Source organism: Apteryx rowi, unplaced genomic scaffold, assembly GCF_003343035.1.
Source record: "Apteryx rowi isolate R43461 unplaced genomic scaffold, aptRow1 scaffold_701, whole genome shotgun sequence".
Lineage (NCBI taxonomy): Eukaryota > Metazoa > Chordata > Aves > Apterygiformes > Apterygidae > Apteryx > Apteryx rowi.
In genome coordinates this window covers 180,049-199,820 of record NW_020450985.1, presented here as the reverse complement: position 1 = coordinate 199,820, position 19,772 = coordinate 180,049, and the positions used below count along the sequence as shown (strand labels likewise).

General features: G+C 49.3%; 1 protein-coding gene across 1 annotated transcript in view; it reads right to left on the bottom strand.

Moving 5' to 3' along the window:
* LOC112976170 (arf-GAP with GTPase, ANK repeat and PH domain-containing protein 3-like) overlaps nucleotides 1–16,874 on the bottom strand; it is an 86,095-nt gene extending 69,221 nt beyond the window's left edge. Inside the window, exons 1-3 of the mRNA XM_026087123.1 lie at nucleotides 16,651–16,874; nucleotides 14,079–14,183; nucleotides 8,460–8,628 (exon numbers count right to left, since the gene is read on the bottom strand). Of these exons, the coding sequence (XP_025942908.1) occupies nucleotides 8,460–8,628; nucleotides 14,079–14,183; nucleotides 16,651–16,698 (322 nt within the window). The 5' untranslated portion in view covers nucleotides 16,699–16,874. The remainder of the gene's footprint in view (nucleotides 1–8,459; nucleotides 8,629–14,078; nucleotides 14,184–16,650) is intronic.
* Between the last annotated feature and the right edge of the window lie 2,898 nt (nucleotides 16,875–19,772).

Genomic DNA, 19,772 nt, shown 5'->3' with positions numbered 1-19,772 from the left:
AGCAGTCTCAGCTCATTCTTCCTTACACGTGAACGTCTCATCCGGAGGCAGGTTCTCCAGGGTCCAGCAGCTTGGCCTCCCTTTATACCGCTCAGCCAAATGCAATGTCAAGGAACAGGCTCATGTGCCCGTGTTAAGTGTGCATGTAAGCACGTGCACAGACATCAGACTTATCACATTTTCAAGCAATGTTACCCGTGTTTTCCCCCCTGTGCTGACCACTTCGGAGTAGGTCCCTGCAAACCTCTGCAAAGCAACAATTCAGAGCTGCAGCTGTGCTGAGACCAGTCTCTCACGGTGATTCACACTGTCTCCATATTTTTCTTGTGCTACCATCTGTCCTCCTCCACTAAAAAATCCCTTTTCATCCAGTCTGCACTTTGAATAAGGGCTGTCCTCATGCTTCAAGCCAGAAACACACACCGAATGAGACACAGATGGGGCGAAGAAGCAGAAAGGGTGAGCTTGCTGAACCACAGCAAAGATACATCCGGGGATCCTTGAAGAAGAGTGGAAGAGAAGCAATATTCCAGTGGGAAGAAATCTGAGGGGGTCCGAATGAGACGCCCTGAACCAGCACTGCCACACGCGCAGTGAATACACGCTGTCAAGCTCCATACTCACAGCCGACTTCTTCCTACAAAATTTCCAGCAGTGAGATCTGCGCATCCCATTCCTGCCCTCTCCGATCCCAGCACCGCTTGGGCTTGTCCAGCACTGGAGACACCACAAGGTGCCCTTTACGATCTGTCCCGAGAGGCGCCCACGGCGGTTCGCGAAGCCGCTTGCCGAGAGCTCCCCCAGCGTGCTGCCGGCCGCTGCAGCCAGTGGAAGCTGCGAGGGCTCAGCGTGTCCAAAACCCGGCCCAGCACGCTCTAATCCAGTAACCCGGAATAAAGAAGGCATTTCTATCGTTGGGCCAAGACTAGCACTACTTCACCAGAAAGAGGGTTTGCAAGACCGGGCAGTAACTGCCAAGAACCCTTTCTCAGCTGTCTCCAAAGACCAGCATCTACTTGTGCTCTTCCTTTGCGACTCCCTTCCTGGGAGTAGGAAGGACCAAGCAGGGGAGGAGAACATAGGCAGAGCGGAAGAGGACAGGAATAACAGAGCAACATCCACTGGCTGAGGGCCTTGCTCCTAAATCCTGACATGCTCAACTGTCTGGGGAACAGCCGAGCATCTCACCAGCAAATGGTGCCTCCCCTCCTCTTGCAAAGGAGACCCACTCGGAGAACAAGTGTTCATCTCCTACCCCATCCTTTATCAGATCAAGTGGTTCAAACCTACCAACGAGACAAGCCAAGCGCATACGGTTCAAAGCACAGGAAGTCTGTTCTTCAGAAAAATATTTGTCTTCTAAGTCTATTAAAAATGAATTAAAGGAAAAAAATTGTTCTTTTAATATAAAGTTAAGATACCAAAAGTTGGAAAATGCCAAAATAGAGCTTGTCAGGACAATTTTAGCTTGAGCCTTGTGCATATGGATGATAATGTACTCTAAGGAAATGATTTGTTCCACAGGACACCTGCTTCACTCGGCACCTGCAATGCAAAGCACGCTGCGGATAAACGAGGTGTGCGACGTGAAGCAGGCTCTTGGCTGAGGAGAGCCTCCCTCCAGGGAGGAGAGAGAAAGCTGGGACTGTGGGGAAGAGGAAGGTGTGAGCCGACAGCAGCCCTGGAGAACCGGGTCAGCTCCTGCCTCCGCCCAGAGCCCTGCGAAACACCAGACAGGTCTCGCACGGCGAAACCCTTCCTGAGTGCTGGTGTTTGGAGCTCCTGGGCCAACCTGCTCGAATGCTGGTGCACGCACACCAGACAGGGTCAGCTGCTGAGCGGAAGCAGGGCAGACACCGAAAAGCTCACCCCTAAAAGCCTCCACCTGGCACCAGAAACATACGGGTGGTTTGGATGCTAATCCTGCCCAAAGGAGCTCTGCCCTGTCTGCGAGGAACGAAGCCACACTGAGCACGGCGGGAGGTGATCCTGGGAAACCTGGACTGCTGAAGGTCAATGCCTTTCGAATCCTGTAACAGAGCTACCGAAAATGCGTTACAGTACAACCTCTCCGGCACAACTCCTCCCTCCCTGCCCCTTGCGCCCGCGCGCAACGGACCCCGGCTCTGACACCGGCGGGAGGAGAGGAGAGGCGCCAGCCATCAGCTGCCTCCCGTCCCCGTTCCCCTCCGTGGCGTATTCCAGTCTTTGCACCACCAGCTCCACCCACTACGAACACCTGCACAGGAGGGCAGGAGCAACCCTTCGGTTTGCAGGACCACAAGCATAACTCCTTCCACATCTGCTGGGGCTCCTGGAGTGCGGCTCTGCAGCGGCTCCCTCTCCTCCCCAGGTCCTAAGCAACAGCTGCTTTCTCAAATTTTTCCCCTTTCTCCAGCTGCCTTTCCTTTCACTTCCCGATAAAGGGCAGATGGCGAATGATGATGAGGTTCACTCATAGCTGGGACAAGGGGAAGAGGTCAAAAAGCTCTGTTCCTCATCAGTTTGAAGCCGTCTGGGTAATTCCCAAACCAGAGCCCTCTTTCTTGCAGAAGGGGTGCTGACTGATGCCTGATAGAGATGATTTTTCCCCCAAAGCGATACCAGCCAAAGCCCGTATTCAGACAGATCCCTTAGGCCCTGTCAGGAACCAGTTGCCTGTTTCAGGGCTCCTTTCTCGTGTCTCGGGGTGCAGGTTTCCCAGGGGTGCCAGCACTCCTTGCTTGTTCGGACTAGTTACCTCCACACAGGCAACGTATCCTGAATTTTTCACTCCAGTTCATCTTGCCTCAACAAGAAGGAAGACTTAATTGTAAAATAAAGACAAGATTCATCAAGCAATGCTTAAGCATCCAACTTTCCACTCCAAGTTCAGAAAGAAATTTACAGGTGAAAATATAAAATACTGTCTCAGTGTTCACCAGCAAGACTACTACCCGCCTGAACGATCTAGCTGCAAAAGCTGAGGTCCAGCACCCACACAACCGCCCGACCCCGCCAGGGAGAGCAAACAGATCCAAATCCAAAAGACGCCATGGAAGCTGGCGACCAGCCTCACTTCCCCTGCGACGTGTTTCTCGGTGCAACCCGAAGCTGCCAGTGGTATCGCTCTCCTTCTGCCAAGCTCTGCCTATGTGCTATTTCATGTCAACGCAATACCGATGGCTTATCCGAGGAAGTGGTGCCTTTGCTAGTCAAAGCACTTCTTGGACTGTTGCTGTATTAAAAATAACATTCTACAAATTACGAATCGTAACAAGTATTTTGGTTATACCCTTCTTAGCCTTCGTGGGCATCAGTCACAACATAGTCTCATCTAAGTGCCAAGATGTTTTGTTCAGGCACTCTCAGGAAAGCAAGTTTTCCCTCTCCCCGCACGCTTGCAACTTCCAGGGAATCCAGTGTTACCTGGCCTCTTTCTTTTGCCTGTCTCCCAGGATAAGGCCACTCAGCTTCCTGGAGGAGGGGAGAAGATGTAGGACATCAGGCCCAAAGAAGGCTTGTGATCACGACTCCTGGAAGCTGGAGCACATGCAACACCCTCCCACCCCAGCCAGCGGAGGGACTGCTGTAATGGACACGATTTGGTCGCTGTCTGACCACGTTCGTGCCATCAAAGGGATTGTGTATAAGGTGGCACACGCAAGGCAGTAGGGTCCTTGATTAAAGCCCGTCCGCCTGGGTACCGAGGGGGACGACAGCGTGCAGGGGGCCGACCGCGCTGGCTTACCTGGGGCACAGCCAGGCTCCTGCCTGTGCTGCGCTTCCTGGGCTGCAGCCACGGTGCCTTGCTCTTCCCGCCAGGCAGTCTGGTGCTGCTCCGCCATGGAAAGATCAGCCTGCGGTGGCAGCTGTCCAAGCGGGTCCCTCTACGACATGTGCAACACGCCAGGACCAGGGCAGCAGCCTTGGTCCTGAGACCAGCAGCACAGCGCAGCTTTTGCCCACATGCTTTAACTCTCTCTTCCCCCAAAAGCTGTGCCCAACCTACGCTCAGGGAATGGTCCTGACCCGTGCTGTTCCCAAGGTACTGTCCAGGAAACCATTTGCCATGGCTGGAACTGTGCTGGGAGATGCCACAGTTACACAGCCGGCATGGCTGCGGATGGTGCTCCAGCAATTCCCAGCCCCGTGTTAACTTCTAAGCCTTTACCGTCCTCCTCGAGGGAGCTTTCACAGGGATATCTTCACAGGGCTGTTCCTGGTACAATCAGGAGACCCTTCATGAACCACAACTTCAGAGGATCAAGTGGTTCAAGGCTAGTCTGCAAACAAAGCCTACAGGACACGAAGGCAGGAGAAACGTGCCAAGGAAATATCTGGACACGTGTAAGATGCTTCTGGAAAGCACATTCGAAATGTTCTCAAACAAACTCCCTTTGGATGATACTTCCCAGACTTGCTCCTGGTCTTCCAGGACGCAGCTGGGGAGGTGTGTGAGCAAAACACACAAACAGCAGATGCGGTGTTGAGACAAGAATGAGGAATACACCTTCCTAATCCACGGCGGGTCCCAGCGTGGGGCTTTGCTTCCTCAGCTGCTTTGCTTTGTTAAACGTAACTCTGCACAACGCACCGCTGGCAAGCGACGCAAAAGGCAAACAGCGCGAGCTGGCTGGGGTAACGCCGGCCAGTAACCCGCACTTCAGGAATTCCCTGACTTTGAAGGGCTTGATTGCTCAGCCTTAACGGTGTGCCACTGCTGGTTACCTGCATTTAGTTAGATCTAAACCTGTTAACGTATCCCGTGCTCTGCATCAGCTGCTTTTTCACCTCTGGCTAGTCCCTCCACCAGTAAAATTTCAAACAAATAAAAAGTTAGGAGGACATTACAGTTGGAAAGTGAAGGAACAAAAAGGTTAGAAAAGCAGAGGCTGTTCTGCCAGGATCTCCTGACAGCCCCAGGAGGAGATTTAAGTGTTTCAGAGCTTTCAGCAACCAACTTCCAGAACTTTGATCAATCCCAATATATTTTCCAGGGGACAGCAAAAACCACATTTCTAACTCAGGACAAAATTTCTGCTTCTAGTCAATCTTTCCACCAAATCTCTGAAGATTTACAGCTCTTGGAAACAAATTTCTAATACTGGCAAACCAAACAGCGCTTCACATTCACTTAAATGTTCCACAAAACGTACGCCTTAGATAGAAACAAATCAGAAATTTTTAGTACAAATGGCTGCAAAGTCTGTCAAAATTCTGCACATCCGAAAGCAGGGTTTACAATGGGAAATGTATGAAACCTAAACTGGAAACAATTCTGACAGCAGTAAAGCTGCCCTCTTCAGTGGTTTAAATATCAGGGTACAACCATCCACAGAGCTCCGGGTCCCGCAGGTTTCACAAATACAAGCTCCTTCCCCATTCTCACTCTATTTATGCCCAACCTGCGCATGAGTGTTTGTCCCACAGTCATTCCGTCAGTCTGCCCTTCCCCGACGTGACGGGCAAAGCTATTGCCACTTATACCAAACCGGCTCAGTAGCCCAGGCCGAATGCCAGAGCTTTTGCGTACTACTGGGTTTTGAAGATGCCTGTATTTACTTCGGAGGTTATTTTGAATCATCACCAGCATTTTGTAGGTGTATTTTATAGAGCTACTGGGAGGAATGAGATATTTTATCTTCTTTTCTCCTCCTCCCCTTCATCTACTTCTTTTCTCACTCCTGGGTGAGGACTGTGCATCCAGCAGACATGAACACATTTAGGAGTTCGGCAGAGTTCAGGCCATGAGGAGATAACAGATCACCTGCTCTGAACTCCAAACACAGGCCATTTGGTTTCAGCCAGATAATCCTGGTGTAAGACGATTAATCCAGGTCTGCAGAGAGCATGTCCTCCGAGGACTCACTTGTGCACAGGCAGAGAACTGGAAGTCCTGAGGTGTCCCCTCTCCAGCTGCCCAAAGCATGTATATTAGATGACGGATGCCTAGTCGATCCCAGTAATGGACCCATCCCTAGCCCCAAAGGTAGAAAAACTGCAAAGTCCCTGCCAATCTGAGGCAGGGCAGATTCTTTACTGACCCTAAATCCAGTAGTCCGCATTACTCGAGGATACGAGCAAGTCACTGTAAGCAGGATTCTTATTACGTCAGAGCACTTACCATAGCGATTGCATCACCAGCTGCAATCAGTCTTGGAGGCATGACAATAATTGAGAAAAAATTCCTCAGAAAACATTTTACCAATTTTGCACCAGGAGAAAAATCCTTCCTGGCCACTGCAGACAACCACTCAGAGCAAAGACACATAAAATCTGCTGTCTTAACACTGAGTCCTGGTCTGATACACACGTTCTCGGCACTATAGTAGCACTGTTCTGCTCAGGGACCCAGAAGAAAAGGCAGTGAGCAGGGAATCTCAAGTTCACGGACTTCTACATGACAAAAGACCATGGTATCCGTCCAGTTTGATCCCCTGCATGCATGCCCGGGCGCAGCGACACACACACGAGCTGGATTACAACATATCTTGTAGAAAGATAACTAATCTCATTTTAAAGGCTTCAAGCAGTGATAAGTCCACCGGCTCTCCAGATAAACTATTCCAACATTTAATTACCCTCCCTGGTAGGAAGCTACATCTCATTTCAAGTTTAAATTGTTCCAACTTCAGCTTCCACGCACTGGATCTCCTCACGCTTCGTCTGCTAAACTGAAAGGCCTCGGCATGGATCTCTTCTCTAGGTACTGGTTTTCCAAGCAGCAGTAATCAGTGATCAAGTCACATCTTATTCTTTTCTTGTGAGCCAAACAGGATTGAGATGACTGTGGAAAGCGGGATACAGGGTTACATGGACATTTGGTTTGACATTACCGCAAGCTTTTCTGCAGCCTGTCTTTGAATTCTTCCCACAGCTCTGATAACCTCCTTTAAGTACAAGCATCAGCCAAAGCATCCTAGAAATACATGTCTGAAAAGCGCTGTGTACAGAGGCAAGAATTATTATCCTACTCAGACCTGACCTACCCTTTTCATACTGCCACCTCTCAGCACTGAGAGCTCATGAAGATACAGTTATGTACACTAACTCTTAAATCCTGTCCCAGCGACAGCTCTCAAAGTTAGTCTCTCATCCTGCAGGTATTGCCTGATTCTCAGTTCACAGAATTACTGCCTTGCGTTTGGGCATATTAAAATGCATGCATGCTGAAGGTGTACAGCGGTGGTGAACAGAAGAGAGTGTGCAGGCGACAGCAGTTGCAGAAAACAGGTAGAGCACTTTCAAGTTGCACTGCCTTGATCAAAAAATACAGCAATTTCAATCATTCACCAGCAGTTTATCTGTTCTGCAGACTAATTCTGACTCTACAGAAACAGCAATTCGGGTTCAGAAGGGTTTATTACTGCGCATTCAGCTCCATGTGAACACAGCAACGTCACCATGAAGCCATTCCCGTGTGCTGCTGAGGACCGCAGCCAGCTCCCCGCATTCATTCCAGCTGCACCTGAGCTAATGAGACCTCAGCTCCGGAAACCCGGGAAGCGCCGTGCAGACAACCACACGCCTGCAGGATGCAACCTGAGTGCACAGCAGGACTGGACAGAAAATAGGATGTGCTTGTCACCCAAGTTCACCCCAAGTCGCACATTGTGCAGTACCAGATTATCAAGAATTTCCATCATCAGCGGCGTGCCAGCACTCTCTTGTTACCCTGAAGAGCGCAGACGTGACAATATCCCACTATATTAGACTGCTGCCAGCAGTCGGCTGGGAAGAAGAATGCATGTGGAAACTGTCCATCCTTGCTAAGGATACCAGCCCCAGGACAAAGTCAAGAGTTCTCAAGGCCCTCAGTAACCTGGGCAGGAAAGCTCTTGGTAACTTGGGCAGGAAAGGTCTAAGTTCAGTAATTCCCCTGGGCAGGGAGAGATACCTCCCGCGACAGGAGGAGCAGCAAGCAGTGTGGCACGAACTCCCTGAGAAACCGGGGAGCCTCCCAACCTGACCCCTCCTCTCTTGGTGGCAGGTGTGCTTCTTGAGTGTGCACACAGAAAAATAATTAATAATTATGAAACTACCCTCTCTCATAACTGTCTCTCCAGGAAAAAGGGAAGGAAAAAAATGGCCACAAATATGGAAAGAGACGGAACAGAACTTTCCAGGGATCGAGAGACATCCCTAGCCTGAGATTTCCCTCGTTTTAGGGAGCAATAGCTTCATCTATGACCAGAGACTGATCAGACTCGACTGTTTCCTCTCAGGGAGTTCATGCCAATAGTTATAGCCCTTCTACCTTTTCTTCTGTGCTGGAAATTGGCCGGCATAATCCCAGCAGGCAGTTCACCTGAAGACTTGCACAGAAACAGCAACATCCACTCCAGGCACTCGCAAAGAATGGTCAAAAAAAGGGAACTTCAGAACAGCTTTTGCTTCTGGTTCAGCTAAGGAAGGCACCGCTAATGCACAGGAGGGAGGGATGACCCCCATTTCTGCAGCCCAGGACCCCTCCTTACCTGTGCTTCCCGTGAGCTGGGTGCTGCTCCTCTCCTTCGCCAGTCCGTTGGCTTTGGGGCTGGCACTGGGTGCTGCTGCCGTTGTCGCCCTGGGTAGCCGCTTGCCTGGCACCTTCACCGTCGTTCTCAGCAGATCGATTTCCTTCCCATGGACGTTCTGCATGTAATCCTGCAGCAGAGAGGCAGAACAGTTCAAGCTCAGCTTGTCTCTGGCCCATCTCACCTAGCTCCTCTCTCATTCCCTTATTCAGTACCATTGGATCCATTCATCAGAACAGCAACTGGTTAACAGAGGGGAGCAAGGCGGTCAGCCAGCAACTTGGAGGCGAGCCGGGAGCTCACATGCTGGTTTCTCTTGCACTACACTGAGGGACCAAGCCAGGTGGGCTAGAGGTAAATGACTCTATGACTCTTTCCAGTGCCTACAGCCAGCCATCTTCTGACAACACAGGTGCAATTCCTTGACTCCAATTTGCCTTTTTGTGACACTAGCTGGTGAGTTATAATCGGCTCCAGAGAAGTGCCAGGTCTCACTTCCACAGCCCAGACCTAGTCGGTTCTAATATGAATAATGTCAGGATGTTGCCATAGGCACTCAGATATCAGGACAAGCCCATTTGTGAAAACCTGGCTAGGAGATCAGAGGTTAGATGGAGCAAAAGAGCATGTAGATGGCAGGCTGTTCTTCTTTCCTGTCATCTGTTGTCTTTGTCATCATAGCACTCAGCTATAATGGCTTATATTGTATTACAAGTAATATAATAGCTGGAAATTCCCTCTCAGTTCACAGCTAGCATAATTCAATCCCAAAACACAACTCAGGACAATTCCCTTGTATATTCACCTGTACAGCTTTAAACTCTTCCGAACTCGGCGTTTCTACCTTTCCTTCTGGTAGGTTATTGTAGCAACCAGAAAACTCCACGTGCAGACCATTAACATCGTTCTGCCCTGCCTCCAAATACTGCCTCATCTTTCAGTCTAAATAAGGCTGCACACCTTTAGCCTCTCCTGAGAGCTGCATCCTGCTTCATTTCTTTCACCCTTCCTCCTGCTCCGCAGGGCACTGCAGCTCTCCCCTAGCCCTCTCCAACACGGCAGCATCTTTCCTGGACTCATGTTACCCAGAGGGGAAAGACCAGAGCGCTGTGATCTCCCCAGAGATGCACAGAGGGAAACTGCCCTCCCCTGCTCCGGGGCGCAAACCTCCAGGGCGTGGGGACGGAAAGCTGAGTCCCGGAGAGTTTGGAAGGAACTCCCCTGCCACGTGACGGGGGCGCATCCGTTCCCGGCCCTGGAACTGGGGCCTCCCCAGGAGCTCCTGCTCTGGGGACTCGCACTGTCGTTGGGGGATGAGTGACGGCAACTGTCCGGGGTGAGACCGCAGCTGCAGCTCTTCATTCAGCAGGGAGGCTTCGGTTTGCTCCAGTTCACAAGGAGGTCACCAAAAAGATTAACTCGGAGTTGGTCCCTGTGTAAATCGTCTGCTTCCAGACTCAAGAGGATGAAGACATGCACAAGATCAGTTTAAGAGCAGCTGTTCTCCCGGTCCTTGCCTCCAAGAAGCAGGCGAAGGAGGGCTGCACGTGCAACGCTCTGTGCTCTCAGGTTGCTATGTGCAAAGGTTACAACCTCTCAGCAGCATCTCAGACGCCCCGCTTCGAACTCTTGCCTTTCCACAGATCCCTATACGGGCATCAGGTTCTCACAGCTAACGTGGAAGACGGGCGCAGCACGACACAACGCGCCCTTCCGCACTTCTAGGCGACTTGACCTCAAACGACAGTCAAGACATACACACCCCCCGGGTGTCCCAAGCAATCCCTAGGCAACCGGCCCAACTAAACATTACTCCAAGCTGTTCCTGGTTGGGTGGGAGCCTGGTGACACCCCTGGGCAGGGAATCTCAGAGGGGCTGGAGGATTTTCCCTAACTCAGCACAATTGCTGCGCTAGCCGGCTGCCTGCCGGAGAGAGCGGTCACCAGCGCACTGCTTTTATTACATGCTATAAAACAGCAATTTCTTCCCAAGCCTCCTCGCTAATTACCCAGCCAGTTCTCTCATTTCATTTTATTACTGGAATTAACAACGAGTTCAAAGCGTGGAAAGCTATTAAGATGTGTGATTAAGCCACATTCAATTAGTTTCTACAAACAATTTAATTGATGTTGCAGATAGAATTAACAGAAGGTGATTGTGTGAATGGCTCCACTGGCTGCAAAATGGGAGATGCTTTCTCTCTAGCTCCGCGCAGCACAGCGCAGCCTGGCCAGTGAAGCTGGGCTGAACCACATACGCTTTCCTCCCGAGCAGAAGCGTTTACTCTCCAAGGCTTTGGGAAAGTGATATGAAACCACACCGGTCTTTTCATAAAACTTGTTCTTTTCTTCTCACTGAACACATTCACATAAAGATAAAAAAAAATACAGAGGCAACAAGGAAAGCTGTGCTGAATCCAGGGATCAGGCACCCCAAACGCTCCTGCCTTCAGCCAGAGCTGCTATTCACAGCTCCAGCGCCAGTCGTCTTGCTTACAAAGTCTCTAAAACTGTTAACTATTCCAGAGAAGAGGCAGAGGTGGCATCTGAAAGTAGCAATACACGGCTCTGTAGGACCCAAGCAAAGGTCCAAGCTGTTAGTCAAGTCAGACACATTTTCTTCAAGGAATTATGGAACATTTAGTTACAAGACTGGATCCAGCTCACATGACCCCTCTTCTACTCAATCCGTCACTGCAAACCTACAGTCCAGCCCTAGTCCCAGTGAGGAAACTTCAAAGTGGGGGTGGAGGTGCCATGATATAGATCATGAAACTGGTAGAGTGATAAACACACAAAAGCAGATGACTATCTCAGTCAGGAAGCTTTTGGGTGATAATAGCAGAAGTATGACTCAGACAGAGCCATGAAGTAGTTCTTACTCATGGGGGCACAGACACATTTGGGGAAGATATGCCTACTGGAGGAAAAAGGAGAATGTCAGGGCTGCTAGTCCATGGGATCCCAGGAGATGCTGGGACAGAATGAAAAGGAGATGCGAGAGAAGAGATGTCTAGACAGGAGTTGCCCTGAATCATGCCAAGGAAAAGCCATTGGGAATGCAAAAGCAGCACAAAAAGGCCTTCACTCTGGGGCTTGAACAGTCCTGACATGGGCTGGGAAAAATCCTCCTGCCTCAGTATTCAGCCATGTCCTCAGGGATGTCTCTGCTGCACCCCTAATTCTGCCATCCCCTAGACACATGGCAGCACAGATTCGTGCTGAACAAGGTAAGGGTGAAGCTGGGACTAAACATCTCAGTGAAGTGCAGGATGCTGAGTGTCTCCTAGACAGGGATCCTGTATACTTGCTCTTGGCAGCAGCTTACCTCACTACCTGCCTGTGGGACTGACAGCTGTTGCTACGAATGGAAGTGGCATGGAAAGATGTGTCCTTCCTCAGGAACACAGGTTTGAGCAGTGACCCAGGCTGTTCAATCCTAACAAGCTCTGCTTTGTGATGTCCTGTGAAAGGACATGGAAACTTGGCTGATGCCACAGGAGACAAACCAGGTGACAAAAGCACTGCAGCATCTCCTGATTCATTCTAGAAGACGGCACACCACGGGGAGGATATAATGCGACATCATCTTCTGGACTCTTTCTTCCTCCAGGCTGTCTTCCTGCATCTGTCCCCTCTAAGTAGGTGGCAAACCAGATACCCAGAGGGAAGGCAAGGCGAGGCAGAGGGGCCTCTGGTAGTCTGAACTGCACACAGTTCATCAAAGCCTGAGTTTGTCTATGTCACAGAAAAAAAATAACACGAAGGTAGCTGTCATTGCTCTTTGTCCTAATTCTCAGGGCGGCAATGTGAGGGAGAGAGCGTGCAGGATTCCCCATCCTTGCAGGAGCCAGAGCTGGGCAGGTAGCAGCTGTGCGTTCCGTAGTCCCCCAGGAATTAGTCATCGCTCTAGGTAAACATTTAGGATGATATATATATCTTGGGTGCAAGGTTCAAAGCTTTCAGTGTAATCTAGGAGAGGAGAGGCCCATCTCGGTCCTTTCTTAGCAACAGGCTGTGGATCACCAGTAGCACCAGGTGGAAGCAAACCACATTTTTGCTTGTGGAAATATAGTAATGAAATGAAACACTGAAGGAAGTTCAATAAGGAAAGGTAGTGACATCAATCTCAATTACCCCCAAGGAAGAAATGTATAAAGAGGAGAGAAACCCAGCGCGTAGCAGCATCAGTTGTGAGCAGTTCAACAGCCCCCCAGAAATTAGTCTCCGTCTAAGTTGATTGCAACAAGGGCCTATGATGCCTCCAATGAAAAGGTGATACACCCACACACGCACATGAGCATACATGTGCGCACACACGGGCACACACACACACACACTCAGAGCAGGCAGCAGCCACTCCCTCCCAATTTGACTTTATAAAGGCCAAAAAATGGGATTACAAAGTTAGGAAACTGTAGAACCAGACAATACATTATGTGGTACAGGGACCAAAGACTAAAAGGAAAAAACCGTTTTCAAAGGTCCCATGAATTACAGAAAGGAAATGCAATGACTGGCTTTCAAGTTTAAGAATAGGAGGCTTAAAAGGCTCAGGGGCTCAGGACCTGGAGGACTGAGTATAGCAAGCCCATGAGTTGGGGCCACAGGGTTCGAAGCGAGGAGAAAGGCTGTGAGGCTCAGGGCACTCAAATACCCATGTGTCCGAGGTGTTCGGAGACAAATCAAGGGCCCTGGAAGGCTGAGGGAGCACAGGAGCTGGAGCCCGGTGCTCTTTGCTCTTTCATCCCAGAGAGCTTTCCAGCATCCTGCTAAACCGCTCTGCAGACAGCCTACCCTTCCCATCCGCTGTTACGCTCTCCTGCGAAAGCAATGTCCTCTGCTCAGAAGGCACCGTGGTCTGCAGTGCCACAGGTGTGTCTGTCCGTGGCTCACTGTCTCGGCAGCAAACTGTGCTCAAGAGGGAATGGGGAAGAAGTCATTAGCCCCACAGTGGGGAGGCGACAGAGATGGATGGGGAGGCAGCTGTGTGCCTGAGCCAAGCAGTGAAGGGGATCAGAGATGCATCGAGTGACAGCTCAGCTCGGCAGGCTCTGCACAGGCACCTCATCTCCATTACCCAATACCTAGCAGCCAGGAAAATTATTCCACACCCAAATGGCACCATCAGACATGGCTGCAAGGAGCTCTCCGCCTGTTCCTCACCCCAGAGGCAGGGAGGCAGCAACCCCTGCTTTAATGGACTAAGCAAGGGAAAGAGAAAAGAAAGATGCATTTACTTAGCATAATTCTACGCGGACAGCAGCTTTTCCCACCCAGTTTGACACTGCAGAGAGACAGTTTTCATGAGAGGGAAGAGGTTTTCTCCAGACTCTGGTAAATAACAATGTACCAAATCTGCTTAATAAGCCTGTCCTGTAGAGGATAGTGCTGAACCTCCTGCTTTGGGTCCTGCTGCAAGGAGAGACTGTGGCTTCCACCTGCTGCCAAACCCTTGCCAAGCAACCCTCTGCAACTGTGGCATCTGCAGGAGGGCCTGCAGCATCAGCCGCAGCATGAAGGAGGACACTCTGCTCCGTCCCACCCTGCTCCTCAGCCCAGCTCCAGTGCAGCACTTACATGCAGGCTGGGGTGGTAGGTGAGGACTCCGTTGTCACACAGCGTCACGTACTTCTTCTTCCACTCTTTGTTGAGAGACTTGCCACTGCGCTTGAGGAGAATGCCCTAAAAGAGAAGTGTAAAGAGTCTCAGACCTTGGTTGGTCCAGGCACCACTCCCCTCAGCTCCAGAACTGCCCCTCATATGAGACTGGTTTTGGAAGAGACATGAAGATCCGGACTCAAGAAAATATCTTCTACATTGACCTCCCAACAGCATTTTCCCTGGGACCAGTAGGAAAAGGGCTGCACCCCCTACCCCACCATTCCCAGCATGCCTCCCCAGACAGCCTCATTCTCAGAGCCAAGGGTCTCCACATTCCAGCACTGATCCCCAGACCCTCTGAGGGACCTATCACACACTATGCTGTCCCAAACCACTCCCTCAGCGCAGCTCTTCTTGGGCTGAAGGACAGTCCCAACACAAGGCAGAAACCAGTCTCACCACCAGCTTTGTTACCACAGTGCTCCCAGACCATCTTCGACCACCACAAGCACAGGCAGAGGGATGGACAAGGCAAGGGCAATTTGGGACACGCTGGGGCCAACAGAGTTAACACCCCAAGATATTGGACTCACAAGGGACAAGTATTCTATTGCCTGCTTGCAATCCTTGCTTAGGGATGTCAAGCAGATGGAGCCAGGGACACATTTTAGGAGCTAGAGCAGGTCCTGGACGGATGGTTCACCCCCTTTCCCCATCAGGATTTTACACAAGACCCATCCTGTGATTTCCAGGTACAGTACACACCTCGGACCTGAAAATAATCATGCTTCCATGCCCCAAAGCCTCCAGTTTCCCACGGCCCTATCCCAGAACTTACATCGATCTAAACCAACTGTCATAGTAAAAGCATTTGATTTGGGAATTCAGACTTCCTGTTTACCCCACGCACAACACATGAGCACAACATTCACATTCACAAGGCTTGTCTTAGACAAACATCTTAGCAAGACAGAGAATGGGCTGCAAACCATTGCTATCTCCTCCCACGAACCCCTTACACCTGCCTTATTTCCCAGCACTCAGCTCGTTCCTTCCCTGTTATCTTGTGACATCTCCGAACTACTCAGGAACTCAACCTTCTGTCCCCTACTTCCCCAAATGGTTAGTTAGGCTCTTTAATCTCTAGCAATGACTTTCCGTTGGCTCTGTGCTGCACTGGATGGGTAAAGCCATTTGGGGACTGATTTCTTTGCTTTATCACCATCTATGGAGAGAAAAAGCTTTGCATCTCAAAGAATAGCTCGGGACCTCCTAAGCCTCTCCCCACCCCAACTCTGACCCCCCCAGGAAATCTGCTTCTATCAGAAATCCATGACACACCAGGTACAGGAGTAAGAGTGAAGGTGGAGAGTCTGGAGAACAAGGACAGGGCAACAAGCTAGATGCAAGGGCTCTGGAGCAGGGACTGGGGAGAGAACATCAAGTATTCTGTCGGCAGGGAGAAAAGGACGGAACAGGCAGACAAAAGTATGAAAGAAAAGCAGAGTCTGGGAAAAAGCTGGATCTACCAACTGTTGGGCCCAGCCCTCCAAAAGCACTGTCTGAACAGACATCAAGACTGGCTGTTCCTAACGTGGCAAAAATCTGGGCCCCAGGCCAGCACGTCCTCAAAAACCTGGACAGAGCATCTCTGTCCTGCCAGCTTCGGCATATTTGGGGGCCCCTTCGTACTGCCTAGAGACTGAGTCTGTTGCACTTGCCCGATGGAAAAACACACCAGAAAAGATGCAGGGTTTGGCACACGCTGGGGTAACAATGCTGCACGGACATGACCATGAAATCGACAGTAAATGATGCAGAAGAGGCAGAAGTGCTCCATGACCGCTTCTGTTCAGTACTTGGGAAGCGATCAGTGTGAAAAGGAAATGTCTGCTATTCTTACAAGGGAGAGAAAGTTAAAACAGAAAGGCAAAAGCTGAAGTGTTTTGATGGCGAGATCTGATAATTTGCCTTCAAGAGTTCTAAAAAAAAATCAGCTGAAGAGCTCATTTTGCAGTGGTTAAAAGGTACTGATTTTAACATGCCTTAAAACACAGAAGCAGTCTGAAAGCTCATGCCTTGCCAAGATCTGCAAGGGAAAAAGCAATGACCCTTGTAATTACGGCCAGTTAGTTTGATGCTTATACTGGGCAAAACTGGAAAAGCCAACACAACAAGTAATCAGCAAAGAATGAAAGGACAGCAGCATAACTAATGCCAGTTGACATGGAAATAGGTCATCAGAGAAGTCCGATGTTACTTTTTGTAAGATCCCAATATCTGATGACAAAGGGAACTGTTGGCACAGCATTTTTAGACTTCTGTAAGGATTTAAACTGATTGGCACACACCATTAAAATAACACTGTATAAAATCCTTATCACCATTAATATATGGAGTAAAAACCAGTTAAGTAAAAGGTCAAAAAATGTAATCATAAATGACAACAAGGTGTTATCATAAATGGCAAATCCATGTCCCAAAGAAGTACTTGTATATAGGTCCAAGCAATCTGTGTTTGATCCATGCTACTTAATCAACGTCTTACCTGATGAGCTGAAGGAAAACACACAGTGAGAAAACTTGAAGAAAACATAGAAACTGCAGGGAGTAAATCATCGTGGTGACTGGCTGTTAACACAAACTGCTTCAGATCACTTGGCAAACTGGGCTCTTGAGAACAGTATGGATTTTAGCACAATTCATACAAGGTTCTGCACCCAGGAGCAGAGACTGCCAGATCATCTCACAGGGTTGGCTCTCTTGGCTGCAAAGTACCGCCACTAAACAGACTCTGAGCTCCCAGTGTTAACACTGTCAAGAAGGTAACTGAACCTGGAAATGTAGAAGCAGAGGACTATCAGGTTGGACAAGGCAGATGATACTACCTCCAGGCGTGATACTATATCTATACTATATACTATACTATATACTATATAGCATTCAGAGGCCACGCAGCAGCACTGCTGTGCCCACGTCACTCCAACCTTTTTGTAGAAACTGCCAGTGACCGAGGTTCCATTTCCCCCCACAAAAGATCTGTTCCTAATGTTTTCCTACACCTCCCTCGATGAAACTGGAGCGCATGGCTTGCCCTGTCTCAACGAACGGTCCCATGTCCTTTGCAGCAGCCTTTAACATATCTGAAGACTGCTATTACGTCTCCCTTCAGTCGTCCCTTCCCTGGACTTGTTGTCACTCTTGCTTTGTAGAATATTCTTCTGAGAGCGTTAACCCGGTCTCCTCTGGATGGTCTCCAGTAGTTCCAGAGCCTGAAGTGCAGTGTCCAAGACCAGACCCAGTAGCCCACCTGAGGCCTTATCAGGCCTAGAAGCAAGATTGCTTCATGTGTCTGGTAAGCAATGCTCTCATGCATGCTGTGCAACACTTGCATTTTTTAAACAGCATGATATGGCTGGCCTTACTCTGGTTCCGATCTACTACAGACAAGATCTTTTTCTTTAGCACCAGGCCATACATTTCCCACATGGTCTACGAAAACGATTATTCCTACTCACATGCAAAGCCTTTGATTTGTCCTTTTAGAATCACGTCCTGTGTTCTCCAGTTTATCGAGAGCATTTTGAATTTCAGACCTGTCTATGAACCTGTTTGTAGCCTTTCCAACTTGGTGTCTCCTACACACTTCATAAGCATGCAATCTATTCTATCACCCCAGTCAGGAAGATGGATGAAGATGCACTGGATGACATCAGGCTAAAGACAGGCTGTGGGGTCCCCATTCAGTTCACCATTTACAGTCATCCACCGAACAACCTGAGCACGGCTTTCCAGCCATTTGTGTACCAGTCAACCATGGTTACTCTATGGAGCAACTCGGCAGTAGTATTTCATAGCAGCGTCCAACATAAGCCTGTAAGTGGACCATCAAAAGTCTTCCTCCACCACGCTATCCCCACCTGACCCCCTGTCCTCTGAATCCCTAGCTACCCCAGGACTCCAAGCTTCTCTGTCAGGCCCCACACCTATATTGTTGGTTGGTTTCTTGGCAGGGAAACAGGTTGCAGCTAATCCAGAAGTACACTGTGCTGTTGGTAAGCTGTTCTCCAAATAGTGATCCGTCAGACAGCCAAAGGGTACGTTCATGCTGCACGGCAGCCAGCTGCAGGGGCCCCGTCTGAACCACACGTCCATCGTTTCTTTATACGAACGATTTATGAGACTATTAATAGATACTAAGCCCAATCTGGGTGCCACGCTGAAGAATGAAAGATACTCATGATCTGGAAACATGTCTTTTACAGTAAAGCCTGAAGAGAATCTTTAAATTAGAGACATAAGCCAGAGGAAACAAACAAAAATAAAAAAAACCCAAAGCAGGGCACAAACAGCGCTCAAAATGTTTGCAGTTAATTTAATATTACAACAACTAATCTAGAGAAATGGTGGATTCTCTGTACTTGAAAACTGTACATTTATCTTTCAAACAAATCTGCCATAGACCAGACTGAAGTTACAAGTTTGGTTCAAAGTCACTGGGTGAAATCTCTGGCTTGTGTTATACAGGAAGGCTGTGTGGTCAGAAAGATCCCTTCTGGCTTTAAAACTGGTAAGTTCTAAAGATTGATCTGCCAACACGTACTACAGCCCACAAATTCTAGCTGCCTCTGTTCTCTTTAATATGTCTTCAACTCGATACAACTTGGTGCTGCAAGAATAGCTATTCAACCCCTTCACACTGCTGCATCCACTGTCAAGCCCCCAAAATGTGTTGTCTGCAGAGAAGAGTTCAGCTGCAATTAGTTCAGCACACAGTTCTGGAACTTCAAAAACTGAAACACAAGCAAAACCAGACCTGGAAGCAGAGTCAAGCACCAGCAGCTCATTTTTCAACCCAGAAGGCACGAGAGTCCAAAACTTTCCTGAGAAATTGGGAGCAACTAAACAATCTAAGTAAACATGTAATAAAATTTTGGGGGAAGAGGGTGCTTAAGGCCAAACATTTGTGAGAAACAGCTGAATCCAGGGACAGTTAGACTTGTTCTTCACTGCTGTATTAGAGATTAAGAGGCTGGAGACAGAAGCCGAGAGGATTTCAGGTTTTGATGGTGTTGCTGTGCTGACTGCATCAAGGTTACTTACTCTGTAGCCCAACTTCTTTTCCTTTTTGCTGATGAAATGTGGAGATTTGGACCAGCAGCATCTAGAGAACTCTTTTTCCTGTCTTCTGAGCAATGGAGCAAAACCCCCACAACAGTTGATATTAAAGTAAGAAATGGCAAGGAGGACAAAACTGACTGAAATGCAGGGAAGTGGGTGATGAGGGGAGGCACAGCATCTCCACCAACGTGCTCATCCTCACCGCAGAGCTCATCACCTCCATGCATGTATTTGGTATGCTCATGTGCGCACACACACACCCCCCAACATACCTCTGTAGCTCCACCTGTGCACCCAATGCCCGTGGCTTCTCAGGCCCCCATATGGTGACCCCGCACACTGCTCACGCACAGACGCGTGCACACTACTACACCTCGGGCACCCTCTATTTTTCATGGAAAGATTTACAAGAAATAACTCTTCCATAAGTTTCTTCCCGACTGTCACAGATGAAGGAAAGAACGTGTCAGAGACGAAAGGCAAGAGAGCCCAACCTTCTTCCGCTCCCCACTTTTCCTTTCTTTTCCTGCATTTTGTTGGCCAGTGTGA